The sequence below is a fragment of the Heterocephalus glaber genome, unplaced genomic scaffold (assembly GCF_053883595.1).
Source record: "Heterocephalus glaber isolate CG9 unplaced genomic scaffold, H.glaber_assembly_v1.0 deba00000901, whole genome shotgun sequence".
NCBI classification, from domain to species: Eukaryota; Metazoa; Chordata; class Mammalia; order Rodentia; family Bathyergidae; genus Heterocephalus; species Heterocephalus glaber.
Genome location: NW_028258171.1, coordinates 15,583,122 through 15,605,993, shown reverse-complemented (window position 1 = coordinate 15,605,993; position 22,872 = coordinate 15,583,122). Strand labels below are relative to the sequence as shown.

Below are 22,872 nucleotides of genomic sequence, written 5' to 3'. Positions count from 1 at the left end.
CACAGAAGTCAGGGGACATGATGTCAAGAAGGGAAGGACTCATGAACTCTGCTAAATACTCCAGAGAGCACATCAACTCAGGCCCAAAAAGCCTCCACGAATGTGATGACTCCTGGCGGTCACAGGCTGGGGACAGAGGTGGTGACCAGTGATCCTGAGAAGCCATTTCAGTCCAGGGTCCCAGGGAAAGTCAGACTGCACTGCTCGAGGGAGTAAAAGGGAAGAGGAGAAGGTGAATGCAAAGCTTTTACTTAAGAAGCTGGCGAGAAAGAAAGAAGAAAACAGGGCAGTAGCTAGAATAATCTATTTGTTTCTAAGATACCTGAAAGGTGAGCAAGAGTGAAAGGTGTGGGTCTCAGCCGAGAGCCCTTTGGTGGCCACGGAACTGCACCTAGAGCTCCCTACTCTCAACACTACTGAACGCTCCCAAGAGCGCCCTGGACTCTGCAAGTCCAAAACTGCTCACCACCCTTCTTCCAGTGCTACCCTTCTTGCAAACCCTCCGAGACCGTGCTGAGAACCTGAGTCGCCGGGCTGTGCTCCCTCTCCTGTCTGCCCTGTTTATCCCCAACAAGTGACTTCTTGTTTCTCTAAGGTATTATTCTGTTTCCAAACTATCTCACAACTTTGTTCATGCTTTGCCCTCTACCTCGAAGTTTCTTAAACTGGAGGTATTATCTTCTAATCAATACGACTCCAAAAAAAAAAAAAAAAAAAGGAAAAAATTTTTTAAAACTGAGACTTAGCATATTCTTTTCTAGGAAGCCTTTCCTGAATAGATTTCATCTCAGCAAAGGTCACCATTTCTTTCTTTATAATTCCCTACAATGGTTTCTAAATGTTCCTGTCAAAAATTTATTTTTCCAAGTAAAATACAGAAACAATTGTCATCCATTATTATCATCCACAAAAATAACACATGAAAAGAATTTCTACCAAAATACCGTAATTTCAGATTAAAAGATCACTGTTCTTCAGAAGACAGCAACCTTATATTAACTGTACTTAGATAACTGCCATTTCCCACTTAACTAAAGACCAACAGAAGTGGCACAGTGTCCTAAGACAAACCTGCGACATTCCATTCTCCTCTTGGGTAAGTGTCTCTCTCTGTTTACGAGGTGATAAATTCCTTAGAAGAAAGCTGTTAAATTCTTAATCTTTGTATCTGCAGTATTCAGTCTAGAACCTGGAACAAACAGGTGCTCAATAAATGTTTGACAAAAGATTAAAGAGAAAGCAATAGAGAAAGAGAAAACGGGCTGAAGGGGAATACACAGCAAGAGGAAATCTTTGTAAATAGTCACCAACTTGTAATTGAAGCTGTGGATGGATTCATGATCTCTAGGCCAAAAGGATTCTTCACTTGTCTCATTTGCTTTTTGAAAACTCTTGTGCTGAACTGGGTCTCTTCGGAATTTCTCAGAATTACCGGAACATCCCAACCAAACCTGAAGAAAGGAAAAAACAAAACATAATTTTAGCAAGTATTGAAACTTTATGTCAGATGTAAAGTATGTAACACTTCATTAGCTATTCCTTTTAACCTGTCTGAAACAGAGGTTAAGGTACTCAATTTACACTGTTTTGCAGAATTAATTTAGAATTTAGAGAAATTTAAGGTCCCACAGAGTTGCAATATATTGTTCATGTGGCTGAATGGACACACTCTTAAAACCAAAGAGTTAATTCTTTTTTTGGTACCAGGGATCAAACTCGGGTCCTTGTGCTTGCGCAGCAGGCGGTGGAACCACTGAGCTAAATCCCTGGCCCCAAAGAGTTAATTCTTAATATTAACTATAACAAAAGAGCATACTGATTACAGATAAATTATACTTAATATAAAAGCAAAGACATTATAGAATTTTAAGTATTTTACAAAGATGTTAAAAAGAAATACATAGTCAATATATAGGCTATCTGATTGGCAGAGCAAAACAATTATTGAAACACCAAACACAATGCTTCATTTATATATTTTCCACTTTTAAATTTCAAATAAAAAGAACTCTAACTGAACAGATTTGAAAGGAAAATGAAAGGGACTAAACTTAATTTCTAGTAAAATGAAAAAACCAGGGCCGGGGATTTAGCTCAGTGGTTTTACTGCCTGCTGCACAAGCGCAAGGACCTGAGTTTGATCCCTGGTACCAAAAAAAAAAAAAAGAAAAAACCAGCTAAGTTCACTCAGTTTAAGTAAAGTAACCTAAAATGAGTACACACATTAAACTAGGAGACTTCAGTTAGGTTCATACTTTGATGAGCTCCCTCCTCTCCAAGTACACAGAATTGACAGATGAGAAATAAAAGGGAAATCAAAATGGTGAGGCTGAAATAAGTAAACAAGTGGATATATTTAAACAAAGGAATAGTAGTGCTAAGCACTGAGGGGAAAAAAACCCCAGTATTTTGCTGTGATCACCTAGGTAAATTTCAAAACATCCTGCTGTAGGAAAGAAGCCTTACACAAAGAGCACATGCAGCATGACTCTCTTTAAAGTATGCAGAACTAACCTAGGGGAGAGACAAACAGGAGAACAACGGCAGCTTCTTGGAGTGCAGGACCAGGAAAGGACCAGGAAAGAGCATGAGGAGACTTGCCTTGGTAATGGAAGTTTGAATGTGTAGATCATGTGGTTGGTGACCCTTGGCAAATGGGAGGCTTAAAATCTGCACATTTAACTGCTTATAAATATTACTCAAAAAGAAAAAGAGCTATAAACAGAAACAAACAGTGAACTCCAGCTAATAATATTCATGTTCCAGAACTTGTGGGTAGAAAGTACAACTTACTTTGAAGTGCATCCTGAAGCAAATGGACTGATGGTTAGAATGGGCAGATGTCAACAAAAAATTATGGTAGAAGTGATGGGTAAACGTGTGATCCCTGTACAGTTCTTTCTGGAGTTCTGAATGTTCGAAAATTTTTTTATAATAAAATGTTTGGGGAAAAGAGACAAAGGTGGGTTTAAAGACAAGTATATTTATGGACCTGAAAATAGAAACACATGAAGACCGATGCATGTTTGGATGGCCTCTGAGTCTAGTAGTGGGAAGAGGCAACCAGGATTTCATGTACTAGGGAGGCAGGGGGGCTGTCCATCAGGTCCTCAACACCAGAGCTGGGTGAGGTCATTGTCAACCCGGGACAGACTTGGTCCTGGACTGGGGACGGGTGTTTAGGAATCTGGATACAGATCATGATAAAATGGCTAAATAGTGAGGATAAAATTAAAGGGAGAAACAAAATTAAAAAACAACAACAACAAACCTCTCCACTAAGATTTAAGTTGCAAACTAAAATTTCAAAACCTACCAATAAATCTAATGTTAAGAGAGGGCTGAGAAAGTTAACAAGTGGAATAGAAATTCACCAGGATGATGCATTTAATTTAACAGTTAGGTAGGGGTGTTCTGGTCCCCGAGTAACTTTGTTCTGTGACCCAGAACAAAGCTCAAGAATATTTATAGGAATACTAAAACGCCCAGCACCCTGTAAGGTAAAATTCACAATGTTTTGCAGCTAATAAAAAAATAAACAGTCGTGCAAAGAAGCAGAAAAATATTACCATCATGAAGACAGAAATTAATCTGTAGAAACAGATGAGAAATGATAAAGAGTAGAATTAATAGACAAGGACATCAATAGTTGTTATATTTCATATCTTCAGGAAGGTGAGTAAAGACTGAGCATACTGTATAGAGACACAGAAGACAAAAGGTCCAAATCCAGTTTTAGAGCTCACAAATACAATGTTAGAGATGAAAAGTACACTGTGAGGGATTAGCAGCAGACTACACACCGCAGAACAAAAAAATGAATAAACTCGAAGACAACACTATTTAAAAAGTACTCAAAATGGAATAGAAAAAAAAACACTGAACAAAAATAAACAAAACACGAGTCGATCAAGAGACAACTTCAAGCATCATAACACCCAGGTAACTGAAGTCTTCAGAGTTAGGGCATTGACACAGCATTTGAACACATAGCTGCCAAATCTGTTGAAAAGTATGAACCCACAGATCCAAAAATCTCAATAAACTCCAAGCATAAGAAACAACAACAAAATCACACTTAGGTATATAATAATCATATTGCTTAAAACCAGACATATTAGGAACACGGCCCAGAGCAAAGGTCTCATGAAGATTGGGAAAAGTCTCGCAGGGCTTGAGCGCAGCAGCGGTAGAACCTAGAAGGCCCGAGCAGAGCTGGGGCTGCTGGCCCATCTTCTGCTCGGGAGGACGTCAAGCACATCGCTCCCCAGCGCCCTGGTCCTCTGGCTGTTGCTGGTCTCTGCCTCCTTCCACCCAGGGCCGGGTGCCACTTAGAATGGGCCAAGGATTGTCACCAGTGAGGACGTCATTTATTCGAAACACCCCTGTCCCGGGCACCTTGCAGTGTAACCTCACCTCCAGCTCCCACATGCTTGGCTTCAGCTACTGGACAAAGAGTGGGTGCAACTGACTGACACTTGTGAGGATGCCAGCAATGTGGAATCCAGGATCCACAGGCTGAGAGCAGAGGACCCAGGCGAACACCAGTCTATCACTCTGTCAGCGCTTCGAGTGCAAACGCCACCATGGAAGTGAAAGCAGTTTCTGATATCACTGCCCATAAATGGTTTGAGAACAAGAATGAAGGGCAGGATGCCACGATGTACTGCGAGTCAGCAGCCTGTGCCCACTCAGGGTGCATCTGGCACAAGGAGAATGAGATGCCTGTGCAGACTGCCAATACCTCCTGCCGTGTCTTCATTATCAACAAGGAGACTTCACTGTGTTGTGTACTCCAAATCTCCAGATCGCAGAAGGCCCCGGCGAGTACGAATGTGATCATAATGCCACTAACTCCATCGGCTCTGCCTCCGTGGCACCATCCTCTTGTCTTTCTTGGCAAGTTAGGTTGAAATCATCATCCTTGTGCTGATCATTGTTGTGTAAGTGAAGAAGAGGCCAGATGAGGTTCCTATTTTTTCTTTTGTTTAACCATGTAAATTCTTGAAGTCCTTTTGCACTGATGTGTTGAACCTTACTCTGGTGCATTCAATCAAGGCAGACTTTCATAATGCGCCTTTTCGTTTGCAATGACCTTGACATGTTAGAGCATGGTGAGATTCATGCAACTAGTTACACTTTTTGGTTTGACACTGTACTTTTTCACACTGATGTAACGGTTGATGGTAAATGTTATAACCTGACCAGGTTCTCATGTAGAATGTAATGTGACAAGACATAGGTCCTTGTGTTCTGTGTAACTGCTGAAGTGCAAGGCTGCACAAAACAGTGGACTCACCTGTCTTTAACAATAAAACACTGATAAAAGGAGAGAGGAGTGAAAAAGAATATTTTAAAAGAAGCCAAAGAAAAAGATGTACTACTTGCAGAGGAATAAAGAATGACACTTTTCTTATTAGAATTACTAAAAGCCTGAATACCTTTAAAGGAAAAAAAAAATCATTAATCTAGAATTCTATACCTATAGTTTTCAAAAGCAAAATAAATACTTTTATGCATAAGAGAGCTAAAAAGAATTAATCACCAATAGATATGCTTAACAAGAAATATTAAAAGAAGTCTTTGGGAAGACAGTGACTGATAACCAAATGGCAATTTGTATTGATACAAAGACATGAACAGCACAGAAATGGTAACTGCGGGAAAATACATTTTTCTTATTATTTAAAGATCTTAAAAATACTACTTAAAAGTTAGAGGTATACTACAAACCCCAAAGCAACCACTAAAACAAGTTACTTCTGACAGATGAACATAAGTTACTTCACTAATGCAAATAAAGAATAAGAGCGGAAAAGAAAAGCTACAGATAGGGCAAATAGAAAGCAAATAGCTAGATGGTGGCCTTCCATCTAGCCCTAGCAGTCTTCCTATCAAATGTAAGTAATTTAAATTCTAAAGGATAAATATAATCAGAATGGATAAGAACATAATACCTAATTATAAACTGTGTATAAAAAACTCACTTAAAATATAAAGACAAAATACATTATAATTAAAGGATGGACAAAGATATACCTGCTAACCCTAATCAAAGAAAGCAGGAGAGGCAAGGGATGTAGCTAGTGGTAGAGCTCTTGCCTGGCACTCGCAAGGCTTGGATTTGATTCCCAGCACAGGAAAAATAAATGCTGGAGTGGCTATATTAATAGTGTTCAAAGTAGATAACAGGGCAAAGACAATTACAAGGGGTAAAGAGGCCCATTTCATAATGATATAGGGGTTAATTCATCATTCAGGCATAAAAGCCCTGTTTATGTATCTATTAATAGAACTTCAAAATATGAACTAAAAACTTACTCAGTTGCAAAAGAAAAAAAGAAAAAGAAAAACAGAGAAATTCCAACTCTCCCCAACAGCTCAATAATTGGTAGTACTGACAGAAAATCAGTAAGAACTGCAGACTTGAATAATGCCATCAACCAATTTGACCCAATTGACAGTTACACAACACTTCATTCAATGGTAGCAAAATATATGTCCTTTTTAAGTGACTAGAAGATTAACCAAAGAGAGACCATATATTTTGGCCAAATAAAACACGTTTCAATAAACTTACAAATCACATTATGAAAAGTATGTCTCTGACCACAATGGAATCAAATTATAGATCAATAACCAAGACATCCTTTAAAATCCAAATATTTGGACTTAATAACAAACTTTTAACTAACCTAGAGATAAGGAAAAAATCATAAAGGAGATTTTTAAAATTATGAACTGAATAAAATGAAAACACATATACCAAAATTTGTGGGACACTGATAACACAATACATTTACAGGGAAATTTTAAAAGCCCTAAATGGTTCGATCCTCAGAACCAAAATAAAAGAAAAAAACAAAAAGCATGAAACATCTCCAACTCTTATTAAATACTGGCCACCACTGAATCAATTAAGTTTCAGTCAACCAAGCAAACAAACAGAAGTTAACACTTTGGATCCAGAATTTCTTGAGAATATATGCAAGTCGATAAATTTGGTTTGATATAGTGTTACATCCTACCCTCTTTGATGTAATATGCTAACAATCCACTGTCACGCATAATTCCCTAGGCTCCTGCAGATAAAAAAGTTTACAAAGCTTCACAATTCTTTCAGAGGGCAGATATTTGCTTCAGAGATCTTGGTCCCAGGGTGAAAGGCAGGACCTAAGAAAGGTACGGATATCCCTTCACCACGGCCCTGGTTGAGGTCGTCATGGGAACTTTGGGCAAGACAAAGCTGGCTTTCTCACACATGGAAGGCAAACTGTCTCTGTCAACTAGGGAAGTCAGTTAGTACTGGGGTTTCAAGATTCTCATCTTTGTTCATGTCTATCTAGATGTCCCCATTCCAAGCCTCGGGCTCAACTTCTTTCAGTCAGTGTCCTAAAAGACTCTGAAAAGGCTGTGCAATTCTGTTACCAGCACAATTAAAACTGGGTTCAATGCTTGGAAGGTTTGATTCTGTGGCTACATAAAATAAAGTGCTTCAGAACCACAGAAACAGAATCTAAGACTTGGGCTTGTCGTTTTCTCTCTGAAAGTGCACCAGCAAGCTCAGAAGCAATCATCTTACCTCTCCCTCAGTCCTTCAAGTCACCATTACTCCTGTAACCAAGCGCTTAACCACTTGGTACCCCAGGGCATCTGCTTCAGAAGTCATTTTATCGCAATCAACCAAAGGTAGTGATTTAATTAATACATAATGATGCCATTATGTGCCACGGTGAGCTTTATTACTCATTAGCAAGGAAGTGAAGAATGAACCAACCCCTAAATGCTATCTTTGAGGGGGTTTTCTCCCCACCATCCCATTCTTCGTAACACTTGCTATCAGTCAGGGCCCAGTCAAAAGACCAAAATCACGCCAGTTATTCTAACATACAGAATTTAATGTTTAAAAAATGTTAAACAGAGCTAGGGGCATGGCTCAGTGTTAGGGCACTCACCTAGCATGCAGTAAGGCCCTGGGTTCATTGGGGCAAAAAAATGAACCAAATGCTGAAGAACTAAAAAGGTAAAAGGGGAAAGTGAGTATCAAAGCCGTAGTAACAGCAGGAAGCAGCTATTATTCCTAAGATAAAGGAATATGGAAAAGAGAATTACTACAGTTTAGAAATCTGGAGTATGGACCCCTTGGAGCTAGCACTCAGATCTAAAGATGATACTGGTACCTTGAAAAGGGGTGCAGTGAGACTGGTTCCAGGGGAGTAGAAAATAATGAACTGGAACAACTGAGATCACTGCTACAGTAGCACTGTTGCTTTGGGAAAACAAGCAGAAAGCAGCAAGTCCCTGTGTCCTCTGCTACCCCTCCAGTCTGTCTCCCTTGTTGTTAAAGCCTGATACAGGCGGCCGGCTAGGAAAGGAGAAACATGGCTTAGAGTTTCACCTCACATCCACAATGTGTAAGGGTGGCGTGATATGGACAAACAGCACAACAGCCTGTCCTACAGTCAAGAGGAGGTGGGGAGTAGTTGCTGGGTCAGGGCCCTTGATGACTTCAAACTGTGGAAGGTTGTATATGGGCTTCTTTTTGCACAATGCTTGGCAGGAGCTCTTAAAGCTCACAGAAACCACCAGGTACCATACTTCCGGCTGCATGATTCTTTGCCATTGCACTGGGGTCACAAGCAGTTGCTCCTGCTCTTTCTCTACTCCCACTGGTGCAGTGGAGAGACCTAAGGGGAAAGAAACTCAGCAGTACTGAGAACCATGACAAAGCAAAGAGAGGACGAATGGGGATTGTAGTGGGTGATCTGCTTTACTCTTCCGGCAGGAGTACTATTAGAAAGATGTTTTGTGAAATCAAAATGGTATCCAAGTGTTCAGTTTCTAGCTAATACATCTGCAGCCCTGGCTAAATTTCAGAGTAACACAGTAAAAAGTTTATCTACAGAGGCAAAGCTAAACCAGGAGGAAAAAAAAAAATGCTTGAATTAGGCTCAAAATGACTGGTTCAGCCCAAATCAGAATGGAAGTGACTGCACTTTCGTGGCCCTGTGGGCACAGCAGTGCTCAGCCTAGATTCTAGAAGTTTGAAAATTACCTGGGCTTCCACCCTTATAAAAGTGATTAAGCAATTAGTAAATATTTAAACCTGGCAGAACCAGGATCTGAACCTAGGTCTGTGTGACTCCATTATAACTGGTACAAATGTGAGGTACCTGACTCCCCTCAACACTGATGTCAGAATCGTTGTCAACACAGTTTTCATTAATTTTCCTAATGCGAAACGCTAATGTCTAAGATACCTAATTACCTGGCCTATTTAAAATAAAAACATAAGCATATAATCAGCTAGGTAATGATTTTTTTATGGAGAGAAATTATGTTGCTTTAGAATAATATCAACATTATAGTCATTTTAAAATCTTGTGTTAAGACTGCTTTTCTCATTTGACACCTTCCTAATTCCAATTACAAACTTTCTTTAATGAGTTACAGCATTAAAACCTGATGGGTCAAGAGCAACAAAGTGTGTAAGATTGGTCTTTATCTTCCCCCACAAAGAAATTCTATGCTCACCCACTGGTGGGGTGGGGAGCAGTGCGGAAATGTTAAACTTTAGTTAGTTGCTCTCTTAAAGTTAGGTCAAATATGTGATCAAAAGAGATCTGTGAACTTGTTTTACAAAGTCTCCTTTAGTTACTAACACCTCCTCCTCCTCTGCTCATGCTGTGTTCTCTAAAATGATCTCTCTTTTTCAATACATTCAACTATTCTTCAGAATACTAATTCTCCAAAACGCAGCTCAAGTCTCTTCGGTGGGGCCCTCTCATACCTCTTCAGGCCGTGGCTTGTTACCTACCTGCACAAGCTGTTCAGCACATTTTGAACCCCACCTTTTCGAGGAGCTATGAAGGCTAGGAAACTCTTGTGGGATAGTGAGATGGTGTCAACCAGTGTGTATTTATAAAGCTTTCCTAAACTTGGTACAGTGCCATCTCTTCAAGAGAGAGACTGTAGACTCCCTGGCCTAAAGACCTACTTGGTGGTTATCCAACAGTCAATTCTCCTCACCTCAAACAGGTAAACTGCCTCACCCCACTGTGTAACTTAATTCTAAGGTCTCGTCCAGCTTCATAATTTTATTTTTATAGTCCCACTGGCTAAATATTAATTCCAAAGGTAAACAATGAGCATGGAAACCACAATTCTCAAAAGGTAACAGAAGTCAGCTGTGAGTTCCGCTGAAAGATCTGCGGCCAAGTTTCCAGTTCAGGTCGGAAACACAACAGTCAGCCCTGTTGACGACGGGTGACCGCTCCCCCCGGCCCACAGCAGGCCCCGGGCGGGGACAAAGCCGCTGGACCTGCACTATCCCAACACCAAGTCCAGGCGCTTCCTGGCTGCAGAGTCGCCTCGAAACAAAGCTGGTGAAATACAGGTTCCCGCACCGACCCTGACACTTACCATCCCAGGACCAGGCCGGTGGTCACGATGAAGCAGGTGAAGACCACAGCGATGTAAAAGAGCGGCGAGTATTCATAGAGCGTCACCAGAAACACCGCAGCCATCAGGGTCTCCGGGGCCCAGCCCAGCTCACCCAGGCCCGGGTCAAAGCCTTTACGGTGCTCCGGAGGGGACAAACTTTGAAGGTCTTACTCGCTGGGGAGCTAGACGTCCGGGCCGGCGGGCGCAGTGGAAGCCAGCGAGCCAATCACGACATTGCCAGCCAGGCGCGCCACGCCTCCTGAAAGCCCGTTCCGAGTTATTGGCTCTGCGGAGAGGCGGGGCCCAGACTCACACCGCCCCTACTCCCAGGATTGGTTTGTAGCAAGCGCCTTCTCTATCAGTCTGGCCCAATGGTCATCGCTGGTCCAAAGTCTAAATAGGAATTGGGACCAAACCTGTCCAAAATTCAGGTAAATGCACGTTTTCTGATACCTCAGAGAGGCTTAATCAGTGTGCACCGTTTAGAAATCTGGAAACCCTGATGAGATCCTAGGCTAATGTGGGAAGAGGAGGTGGGCGGGCATCATAGGTTCTACAAAGGGAAAGAGCCTCACACCTGATCTCCTTTAGTCTGAAAGATGCGTTAAGTAGGCACAGTAAAAACATAAAAAGAAGCCTCTACCACAAGCAATTTATATGAGTCTCATCAGCCTTTTCAAATTGGGCCTAATCATAAAGGAAAATTAGCATTGTGTAACTAAGACTCTTATAGATACCCTCACCCCCTTTTCACGTCTTCCTACTCTCCTCGACTTGGAACTGGCCAGACCTTTCAACTTTTTAATATTCATTTTCACTTAATAATATTAAAAAAATTTAAAGGGGAAGACTAAGTGCGGAAGTAGCAAAGTGGTCCCCATCAGCTCTTCACCTTGTCTCCCTGAAGTCCCTCCCAACACTTAACATTTTTTTGGTGTGCATTTAATTCTAAAACAAAACCTAGTTACAACAGAGAAGGGGAAAATGTAGTGTTATTATTCTGAGCAGCAATACCCACATTACATATCAGGATCCTGTTACTGCAGCAGAAAGAGAGAATGAACATTGGGATGGGTAACTAGAAAGCACCCGCAGCATTCATGCTTGATGAAAATGAGTTAAGTTTTTCCTATAGCCTCATGTACCCCTTGGGAAATGTTCTATGAATTCTCTGGAGTAGTGCTGTTTGAGAAGCTTGCTTCTACAATATAATTTTAAGTACCTTCTAATTACTATATACCTGATTTATGAAAGCGTAGTTTAATCAGCTCTCCATTGTTGAAAATTGTTTCATTATCAAGAACAAGGCTGCAATGAGCATCCTTAAAGCTAAATTATTTCTTTAGAATAAATTATTAGAGGTGTGACTTTTGTTTTAAAAATAGGTACATTTGTAAGATTTTAGAGAAATACTAGTGTTTAGAAATGTTGTACCAATTTGTACTCCCACCCTTTCAACCACAGTTGTAACCATCATTTGATATTGTCACTTGAAAATCTTCATCAATCTGAAAGGCAATTTTATGCAGTAAAACAACAAAGAATGTTCATCACAAAACAAAAATGTAGAAAGTAAAGTGGCATTAAACACATCTAATTTTGCTCCCTCCCTAACTCCACCAAAACTACAGTGAAGAGATTTAAAATGTAAATAAAAATCAAGAATAATTGGAAATAAAACCACAGCAATGATATATTGGAAGATGAAAATCAGATAGATAATTCACTAATCAGGCCATGAGAGCTAAATCCCAAACCAGCAATAAAGAAAACTGAGACCTGGCCTGGGGGATTTAGTTCAGTGGTGCCATGCCTGTCTCACAAGCAGAAGGTCCTCAGTTCGATCCCCAATACCAGAAAAAAAAAAGAAAGAAAGAAAACTGCTACCTAACCTGGTTTATACTGAAGAATTCTCTAGAAGAACAGGAACACAAACTTACCTCAGGCTCTTATCACTTCCCTCGTGAATTTCTACTACAACAGGGAAACATGCATCTCTCCTTCCAACAGATTTTTTTTCCCAAGGTATTCTGTACAGTGTTAGCAAGGCTGACTTTTTATAGCACATATTTTACTCTTCTGCTGAAAATCTTGGTTGTCATGTTGTATTTCCTCGAGGACAAAGTCTGCAAGTTTATTGTTTGGCATACCTACTTTTACACGACATGACTCCCTCTTATCTCTCATTTACTCATTTAAAAATTATTTAGTAAGCATTTTATATGTGCTAGACATGGTACAAGCATCAGAAAAACAATAAAAATGGCATATTACCTTTTCTTATGGAGTTTATCTAGTGGAAAAGATAAACATTAACCAAAGAACTCTGAACAAAATTGTAAGTGCTATTTAAGAGAGGTACATAGAGGTCTGAGAACTTATAATGAGGTGATGGAGGAATATAAGGTACATCAGGGGAAATTTCCCCTAGGAACAGATGACTGAGATGAGATTTGATGTAAGAGGTTTACCAAAGGGTCAGAAGAGACAGAGGCATTTAGGGCACAAGCTACAGAAAACAAAGTCCTTGAGGTGGCAGAAAGCACAACACACTTGAAAAACTGGAAGGCCAGTGCAGCTGAAGTATGGTGAGTTAGGAGAAACTCAGCTCATACTTTCATGGTGATGGCCAGACCACACAGGAGTCTTGCCTTCTTAACTACTTAAGTTTACCCTAAGAGCAACAAAAAACCACTGACCTGCTTGAAGGGGTCAAGAGCAACAATCTATTTGCATTTGTAGCCGATCACTTTACTGCCTCGAAAACTGATTGGAAAGAGGCTAAAGAGGATGCCAGGAAATATGGAGATATCAATTACTAGATTCTGTCAAAAAGCCAGGCAAGAAATACTGCCAACTCTGATCAAGATGGTGAAGACAACTTGGAGCAAAGTGGATTATAGTTAGAAATGGTTTTTACCTGTGAATGACAAAACCCCAACAATAACTGTCTTAATCAAGATAAATGTATTTTTCTCAATTGAAAGTCCTGAGGTAGGGAATGCGGAGACAACATAAGGCCTCACTGCACAAGGGACCCAGAGGCCTATTTTCCTCCACTGTGTCTGGCCCCCATTCCAGAGGTCACCTCATGATCTAAAATGACTGCTCCACCTTCCAGCCATCGTGTCCATATTCCTGCTAGCTGGAAGGAGGAAAAGAAGGAAAACTGAGACACCACTCCCGTTCAGGGGAGGGGAGGGGCTAGGGGAGAGAGGGCGAGTCAGGGAAAGAAGGAACTCTAATCTCCTCAGGTTTTCCAGTACTCCACCTGTTTGGGTGACTCTGTGACTACGAGCACGACTGCAGAAAGCACTGCCTCCACCCCAGCAGGCAAGGGGAGAAGCGAGCGCACGCGTACCGGCTAGTTTTGAGCCGCGCCTCCTGCCGTCCTCTGTCACGTGCCGGCTGCTCCTGCGCTGATAGGCTGGAGCGACTCAGCTGGGCGCCGGGGCCGGAAGGGAGGCGGCCGCCGCACCATTCTTAAAGGGGCCGAGGAGGAGGCGAAGGGCTGCAGACGGCCGGAAGGAAAATGGTGAGCTACTCTGGGAAGGGCGGGGGCCAGAGGGCTGGCTCAGCCAGCTCCCCGGCTTTGCTGCTGTCCACAGCGACGGGCAGCGCTTGGGGTGGGTTCCGTTGCTGGCAGGAGCATCCTCCGTCCCACCCGGGTCGGCCGCCCGGCGGAGCCCGGGAGGAGGGTGCGGCCTCGGCCGGGAAGAGGTAGTCTTCGCCGGGCCCCGCTGATGGAGCCGGGAGCAGGGTCGAGGAGCGGGGTCCGGCCCAGCGGAGGGTTTCCCAAACGACAATGTCCCTGGCGCTGTCACGAAGGCAGGGGCCGACGGGTGACTTGCCCCGGGAACCTTCTGCGTAGCGGCTTCGCAGGCACTCGAGTTCTGACTGCCTTCCCTCGGCCTCGCCTTAGCTTCCGCCTGCCCCCTCCCACTGAAGATTTCTCCTGATCCTTGCATTCTTCTGATTACAGCAATTGGAACCCTTTGACCTAAGGCGTTGGCGCTTGGCCTTAAAATAACTGTCAAAGATTTAATTTGCTGAGTCTGGGGGCTATGGCTTCCGTTCTCCTATACGGTGGGGCCCAAACATAAAAATAAAGTGCAGCATTAGATCAATTGCCAGTAAGGATCTTCTCGGTCTTTCCCAACAGATTTTAAAATGTGCCTAAGTTTCATCAGAAGGAACACCAGAAAAACATTGCTCTATCTCTGACCTGTTCACTTTGGAACCCACTTCCATCCAGTAGATCTTGTGGAGATTAATGAAATCAATGGACTCTTTCAGTTTTCATTTTTTCTGATATTCCAGCTCCATTCCAGGGTATTGACACTCTACTTTTTGAAGCATTCTGTCCCCTTATGCTTCCTCCTTGGTTCTGGGATACAGAACTCTTGGTTTTCCTCCTCCACCTCTTGGTGGCCCATCTGTTTGCTATGCCTGATTCTCCTTTCCCCGGAAAGTGCACGTAGGAGTCCTAGGCTCTGTCCTAATCCTTCATTTTCCATTCTGTGTTCTCTCTTACATCGTGGCTTCAGTCTCCACCTATATTCAGATAACTTGTGAATTTATATCCTGCTTCTGAGATCCAGTCCAGATTTTATACTGTGCTCCCTGACATCCCTGGGAAGCTTTCACAACTTGGATGCCTCAAAACCACCTCATTTTGTCCAAAAAGGAGTCATGCTGTTTCCCCTCAAACCTGATCTTGCAGTGTTGTGTAACAACTCAGTGAAAGGTTGTGCCGTTCCTTCTGTCATACAAGCCAGAAGGCTAGGAGACATATTTGTAACGCCTCTTTTTCTTTATCCACTCAACTTCCCCTATAGCGCTCTGCTGCTATCTCCTTTGTGTGGTTAAGAGAATGGGAGCTCCACCGGCTTCATAATTTTGGAGAAGATACTTGACCTGGCTAAGCTTTTTTTTTTTTGCAAAATGGGCATGATAGGGTCGGGGATTTAGCTCAGTGGTTCTGACGCCTGCCTCGAAAGTGCAAGGACCCAAGTTCGATCCCCGGTACCAAAAAAAAAAAAAAAAAAAAGATCTAAAATGGGGATGATAATAGTACTCATCTCATGGGCTGTTGTGAACATGAAGAGAAATCTGTAAAGGACACAGCAGTATTTTGTGGTGTTTAATACGTGTTAACTGTTACTAGCATAATTCACTTTTCTTTATTCTCATCATCACCTTCTCTAGGCTACTTTTCCTCTCTCGCCTGGACTATCTTTGCCTGCTAACTAGTCTCACTGTATTCGTCGTGGCTCTCTGCCCGTTTCCTGTATACCACAGCACATATGATTGTTTCTAAATGCAAATAAATGTGATCATGTTTTCCTTCCCTACCCTACTTAAAAAACCTTACTGCCTTCCCTTTGCCCATGGGAGAGAAAGCAGAATTCTTAATATAGATGACTTCTTCTGGACCATGTTCTGCTCATTGTCTCTGCTTGAGTCTCACTGGCCTTTCATACCCTGGTCATGTTGTATGCGTGTAAATCAGGAGGTCTTGGTATGGGCACTTTTAGTCCCCCAGGTGCCATTTTTGAGGAAGACTCCTGTGACCGTGCTGTACTTCATCAGTCATAAGTTCTCATAGGATCATGTGTCTCCTTTCTAGCCCTATTCACGGGTACCAGTTGACTATTTTTGCCCGATTCTATTGATGTAAGTCCCTGAGGGCAGGGACCATACCTTTTATATGATTGCATCCCTAGCTCTCAGTACAGTTCAGGCATTCATTAAATATTTATTGGATGAACCAATAAATAAACACTTTCCACTTTACCTTGTCTGTTAACATTCACCACACAGTTGTTTTCATGGGATTATATTTATTCCTAAATGCTTTTACTAAGTGTAAGCAATTAGAGTTGGCAGAGTCTGAGTCCTTGTAAGAAGACATTTTTGGTCTTATTGTGGTATTGCAAAGGGTGAACACACAAAAATGAGCATACGGATTATATCACAGTGTATTTTTCACTTGATTTCTGATCCCACGATGTCAAGCTTACACAAGAGCTCTGAGAAGCAGAGCTGGAAGGTGAGACTTTCCTGACAAATTAATTTATATCTTAACAAAAATCTAAAGTACTTATTAGTTCCACTAATGGGTTCTACCTTTAGTCAAAGAGAGGTTAGAAATTCTAGTTTTCTGGCTTCATTATCTTTCTTGAGAGACAGAAAAATAATGAACTAGGATTGAATCTTAGCTTCAGGAAGCTCCTTGTGATTTAGCATCTCTCTGAAAATAACTATAAGGATGGAAATACGTAAGTGCTACAGGCGTGTTACTTATTTCATAGTCCCTTTTGATGGGGTGTGCTTTCTGGTTGTATAATAGGTTATTCTTTTTTTTTTTTGGTACCGGGGATCGAACTTGGATCCTTGTGCTTGCGGAGCAGGTGGCGAAACCACTGAGCTAAATCCCCGGCTGTATAATATTCTATGATACTTATCAGACTGTTCATATTACCAGTGTTCTGATACAGAATGCTTTGAAATAGCCAGTTTTGCTTTAGCATATGTTGTCTTTCACCTAACACAGGATCAAGCAAACAGGGTTTTATTAAGTTTTTATTTTAATTTAAAATTAGAAGCTAGCTTTTGAATTATGATGAGGCATGTATTTAGCATTGCTCTTAGAAGCATCCTACTTTCTTGGAGGAGGGGGCCATCCTATGTATGAAAAGGGACCAAAGTGACATGACTTGTTTGGGACAGTAAAGCTAAAAAAAAAATTAAAACAGTCACAGAATTTGGACAGTGTTTGGGTGCTGGAAACTCGAATTACTGTCAGTTTTTAAGGTGGGATGATTTTCCTGTCTTTATGTTTTCCTTGGTAGGTGATATCACTTATTTATTTATTCTAGTACTGGGGGTTGAATGAGGAAAAGCTGAAGTACATCCCCACACATTTTTGTTTTGAGATGAGGTCTTGCTAAACTGCCCAGGCTGGCCTCCAATTTTCAGTCTTCCTCACCCGCCTGAACTGTGGGGATTACAGGCCTGTGGCACCCGGCCCAGCACATAGTCTGTTAAGTGACACGTACTCAACTATTTCCACATGAAATCACTTCTAGCCTGGTGGTGACACAGTCCACGGGGCCATTGCTGCGGGAGTTGGGTGAAATAAGATTGCTATGGGTAAAGCTGAGTGATTGAACTTAGGGTTTCTCTATTCTGTTTTCTGCTTCTGTCCACAAAGTTTCATGTGTTAAAAACAAAAATATTTCCATCTTGTTTGCAGTAGTGCATTACATGACTAGAATGAAGAGTGCTTTTGATCATTTCCTTCCAAGATTTCTGGGGAAGTTTTTGTAATATTTTTTCATAGTTTCTAAATGATTCTTTTAGTTTTTATATTGCATCTGATTTTGCTTCCATATATTCTTTTTTTCCCCATACAGTCTTAATAGCTCATTTTATATGCCCATAGTCAATTAGGATATAAAGTGTTGTTTTTACTCAAGGTTTATTTTTAATACTTTAATTGTTTTTATTTTTCCTCATTATTGTGAAATCTAAAAACAAGATGATTTTCCTGTTCCTCCACTGTAAAAATATTGTCTTATCTAACAGCAGATGGTGACCCTTGACTTCTCATTTTCCACCCTTCCTTTCCAATTTTTTTTTCTTTTTCCTCTCCAATTCTGCTGAAATATGCACATTATTATGTGTCTAATTTTTGAAGCCTTTATTGGCCAAAGAGAAGGTTAAAGTATACCTTACATAGATAAAGTCGTATAATTAAACAGTATAGATTTAAAGATTGGTAGGTCTGAAAGTTAGCATAATACATATATTGAAGTCATGGCATTTTATGTTTTTGCTTTTGTTTCCTGTTTTATAGAGTGAATCTTTGGTGGTTTGTGATGTTGCTGAAGACTTAGTGGAAAAGCTGAGAAAGTTTCGTTTTCGCAAAGAAACGAACAATGCTGCCATTATAAGTAAGCTAAGTGGTTGCCTCAAAGCTATGATCTTAATTTTCTTTCTCCTATCTTTTAGCTGCACTGGATAAACTGGGCCTTCAGAAAGTAATGTTGCCCCCACCCCCCCCGCCATGCACTACCTTTAAAAATTAAGCAGCAGCTGCCTGGTGTCTTGAGATAGAGGTGGGCTGCCCCGCCTCCCCCGGACCCCTTGTGTCAGCTGCCTACACAGCTCCTGAGAGGGTGACCCTCTGTGTCTTGGGGAGTGAGAATCTCCCTTGGGACCCATCCAACCCATCCTCCTCAGGACGAGAAGTAGCCTGGGAGATGTCCTCACACAGAGGCCTCTGCCTCTTCCAAAGTGGTATCGGTCACCGTTGTGTCCAGCCTGACTCTGGGCCTTATGCCAATTCTAGACCTGAGTTCTCCTGTCACGGAGAGTGCTTGTCACTGTCTTCTGAAGGTGGAAAGAACGGTTTGCATGTTGCTTCTCCCCTCTATGAGCAGTGTCTGAGGCTCTGCAGATTTCCTTCTCTTCCTATTTAATATGCGGATAATGATTTAAAGATGAAGCAAGGGTGAGGGTGAAAATGGGAAACTATGGAGACCGTGCTTAGGTGGTAGCACTTTGTCATGAATTCCGGTTCTGTTTCAAATAAATGCTGTCACTTGGGCATATGGTTCTTGGATGTAAAACTGTATGGCAGTGCCATTTTACCACCCAAGGTGAAGCTGTTTGAAACCATAGTGTATTTCACAGGGCTTACTAAATTAGTGCAAAACCAAACATGGTGACATTAGTACAAAACCAAGCATGGTCAACTTTTCAGATGAGTGGGAAAAGAATAGTGGTGTAGACAATCTAAACTTATTTTGATTTGGCTTAGGATCATGTCCAATATATTTGATTACAGATATCAGTGCTGCTTGGTAATTTACTTTCTCAGAATAACGATAGATCACCATGAAATTCTGACTCTGAAGAGGCTGGGTTCTCCTGTCCTGACCCAGGGTCTGCTTTTCACTCATAGTGGTGACCTCGTGGCACGTGGAGCATTGTCCCCACAAAGGCCGAGACTGTGGGTTGGGTAGATCAGGGTCACAGTAGAATCACAGTTTACTCATACTGTATTTTCGTTTTAGTGAAGATTGACAAAGACAAACGCCTGGTGGTTCTGGATGAGGAACTTGAGGTTTGTTCAATGAGATAAATATTTTTATAGTTATAAATTATTGTTCAAAAGATGCTTTATTAGTTACACGCACTTTTTGTTTGTTTGGTTTTTTTTGGTACCGGGGATCAAACTCAGGACCTTGCGCTTGCGAGGCAGGCGGCGGCACCACCACTGAGCTAAATCCCTGGCCCAGTTACAAGCACTTTTAAAATACATTCTAAACCTCCTTTCAATACATACTCATTATGTATGGAAGCAAGGGTTGGTTATCTCCAATCACGTTGTCTAGCTCACTCACCTGCCTTCCCTAATGGGGCCCAGTAGAGAAGCGGTACACATAGGGCTGCGTGCCCCATGAAGAGTGAGTCAACTTTAGAACTTCCGAATTGCTTGGGTAGTAAGTGATTAAAAAGTAAAACCCTACAGATGTAAGCATTTAGTTATGAAACAGCCTCCTCGGGTGAATCTGATGTTTCTTCTGAGGCGCTGGCTTGTGTCACCCGTTTCCCGACAGGGGGAACTTAGCACAGAGCACTGCGTCTCTGAGTTTGGTTAATAAATGGAAGTGATTTTATTTTGTGTTATGTGATAATTAGTTTATGATTATTAGGGAGTATTCTTAGTGTTTGTTAGTTCTTATCTCATAAGAACTTATGGGTGAGGCAGTGTTTAACAGTTGCTTTCTCTGTGGTGCTAGGGCATTTCACCGGATGAACTTAAAGACGAGTTACCTGAACGACAACCTCGATATCCTTTTCCTCGTGCTTTAGAAAGACCTGTTTTCTTTAGTTGTCACAACTTTATTTATGAGCTTACTTGTTCGATTTTCAAAAGTCATATTATAATGTCTTTCTATATCATGATTATAGCCAAGTTAAAATATAGGTGCATATATTGGACTAAGAAAAATTAAAAGTTGATGTTTTTGTGAGGTAAATTATTTTCCTGGGTGTGGTGGTGCTCACCTGTATTCCCTGTACTTGGGAGGCCGAGGCAAGAGAATTGCAAGTTTAAGGCCAGCTCTGGGCTACATATGAAGCCCTGGAAAGACAGGAGAGAAAGAGAGGAGGGAGATTTCCTTTATTATATTGTGTGTATAATAAAAATTGAAAAATAAGCTGGGCATGGTGGTCCGTGCCTGTAATCCCAGCAGTTGGGAGGCTGAGGTAGGAAGATTGCTCCAGGTTCAAGACCAGACTGAATTACATAGTGAGATTCTGTCTCCAAAAAAAAAATTTGAAAAATAAAAATCCATACTTTTGAGAGATTACATGATTTTATAACTTACCTTTGGGATCCATGTATAATTTTGTGGAAAGATAAAAATGGAAGAGTGGCCTCAAGGAGTAAGATACTGATGTGTGACTCAGTAGCTCCCTAGGTGAGTAACTGTCTCACAGCAGTGACTTCAGTTTCTTTAACTTGAGAAAAACCTTCATTGTGTATAGTTATAAATATCAACATGATGATGGAAGAGTTTCATACCCTCTGTGCTTTATTTTCTCCAGTCCTGTTGGTAAGTGAATTTCTTTAAATAATATGTATTTGGCTTCAGTCTAATTAAAACCATCTTTTACTCGACAGATTTTATGCTATTCTAAAAGAAGAAAATTGTTGAATAACCTACATTGAGGGGGGTGTGTGTGTGTGTGTTTCCACACACCTGCCAGCATCCCTAGAGAGAATGTGAAGCAGCACCTCTTCCAAAGTGTTTACTTTCTTCAGTGAGTTCCTAGAAGTATAATTGTTGGGTCAAATCACACACAAATTTTAATGATTCTGAAATGGGACACTTTTTTAGATATCAGAAGTTTCTTTTCTTTTTTTTTCTTTCTCTTTTTTTTTTTGGTACCGGGGATCAAACTCGGGTCCTTGCGCTTGCGCAACAGGCGGCGAAAGCACTGAGCTAAATTCCTGGCCCCTGAAGTTTATTTTCTTATATGTTTTCATCTTGATTGTAAGTGTGTGAGGTTCGTATAATCACGATAATTTGTTCTCTAGTAGTCACCAGTGATCAGCCTGTCCTCTTGAGAGTGGGTCCCAAGTAGTCTGCATTGTGTATTGAAATGGATTGGGCTGGGACAGGCTCGGTGACAGTGCTGGTCTGGCATGCCTGAGGCCCCAGGTTCTTCCTCCACTATCACAAAAAATGAAAATTAAAAAAAAAATTACTGCTGTTTAAGGAATCCATTGTCACCAGAAGTCCCCTACACCAGTGTTCAAGCCCACAGGAAAGACTATGCTCACTGAACTATTATCTAAACTTGATTGTTTTGTGTCCTTTTCTTAGTCCTTAAAATACAATCCAGTTTATTTTTAAATTAATGTATAAACAGACTGTAACTTTTGTTCATAGCAGATCTCCCTTCTCCACCACCATCTCTTATATATTTTTTACTTAGTTTAGACATGTATAAAATTGATCTTTAGTGACAAAATTACAATAGTGCTGAACAGCTTTTGAGTGATTGTAAGGCTTTAAGTCAAGATCTACAGAAGTCTGGAGCCATTTATTTTTGCTGACCTGCAGACTTACTTATAGCTATGTTTCTTTTTGCAAGCAGTATAAGATTCAAAATAGAGCCCATATACATTTAGACCAAAGTTTTTGTAAAACTAAATAGCAAAGGAAATCCTAAATGTGTCATTTTCAAAAAATGAAATTAATGCGCCGGGGATTTAGCTCGGTGGTTCTGCTGCCTGCCTCACAAATGCAAGGATCTGAGTTCGATCCCCAGTACCAAAAAAAAAATGCAATTAATGAAAACCCATCCTCTTTTCCAAATCTGCACCTCATTTCTACACTAATCTCTTTTCCAGGATGTAAGCCTGAACAACAGATGATGTATGCTGGAAGTAAGAACAAGTTAGTCCAAACAGCTGAATTAACCAAGGTGGGATTTATTTTTTACTTGGTTGTTGAGATTCTAGTTCCTTAGTGTAGAGCAATAACTAAAGTTATTAGTTAACTGGATGGTTAAGTATTTTTTATGCAAGTAAAGTTTATTGAGACTACAGCGGTAAGTTAGCAAAGCTTCCTATTGGTTGGAAATATTAGAATCCTGGTGGTCTTAACCACAATATGCTTTTTAATAAGTAGAGTAGAAGAAATCACATTCAAAATGTGAGCAGCTTTAGAAAAGCAACTTTTAAATCTATTGAGAGGTCTATATCTTCTGTAATGTCATTTCTAATAAAGGTCAGCATTGAGGCTTTCCTGAACCCTTATCATAGTGTAAAATGAACTAGATTCTGCACTGGAATTCTGTATCATGCAGCTAACTGCAATTTCCACATCTAAAATTAAATAGTTA

At 41.0% G+C, this 22,872-nt stretch overlaps 2 protein-coding genes and 1 pseudogene across 3 annotated transcripts in view; 2 read left to right on the top strand and 1 right to left on the bottom strand.

Moving 5' to 3' along the window:
• Cgrrf1 (cell growth regulator with ring finger domain 1) overlaps window positions 1-13,804 on the bottom strand; it is a 28,702-nt gene extending 14,898 nt beyond the window's left edge. The window contains exons 1-2 of one of the 2 annotated variants that reach the window (XM_004835509.4): window positions 13,715-13,804; window positions 1,312-1,451 (exon numbers count right to left, since the gene is read on the bottom strand). In XM_004835509.4, the coding sequence (XP_004835566.1) occupies window positions 1,312-1,375 (64 nt within the window). In that variant the 5' untranslated portion in view covers window positions 1,376-1,451; window positions 13,715-13,804. The other variant, XM_004835508.4, reaches the window with a different exon arrangement.
• On the top strand, window positions 2,485-4,992 carry LOC110350632 (neuroplastin pseudogene; annotated as a pseudogene).
• Window positions 13,805-13,825: 21 nt separating the features above from the next.
• The window catches only part of Gmfb (glia maturation factor beta), a 13,858-nt gene continuing 4,811 nt past the window's right edge, over window positions 13,826-22,872 (top strand). Inside the window, exons 1-6 of the mRNA XM_087208110.1 lie at window positions 13,826-13,978; window positions 18,305-18,401; window positions 19,527-19,576; window positions 20,256-20,306; window positions 20,990-21,074; window positions 22,379-22,452. Coding sequence (XP_087064236.1) covers window positions 13,976-13,978; window positions 18,305-18,401; window positions 19,527-19,576; window positions 20,256-20,306; window positions 20,990-21,074; window positions 22,379-22,452 — 360 coding nt within the window. The 5' untranslated portion in view covers window positions 13,826-13,975. The remainder of the gene's footprint in view (window positions 13,979-18,304; window positions 18,402-19,526; window positions 19,577-20,255; window positions 20,307-20,989; window positions 21,075-22,378; window positions 22,453-22,872) is intronic.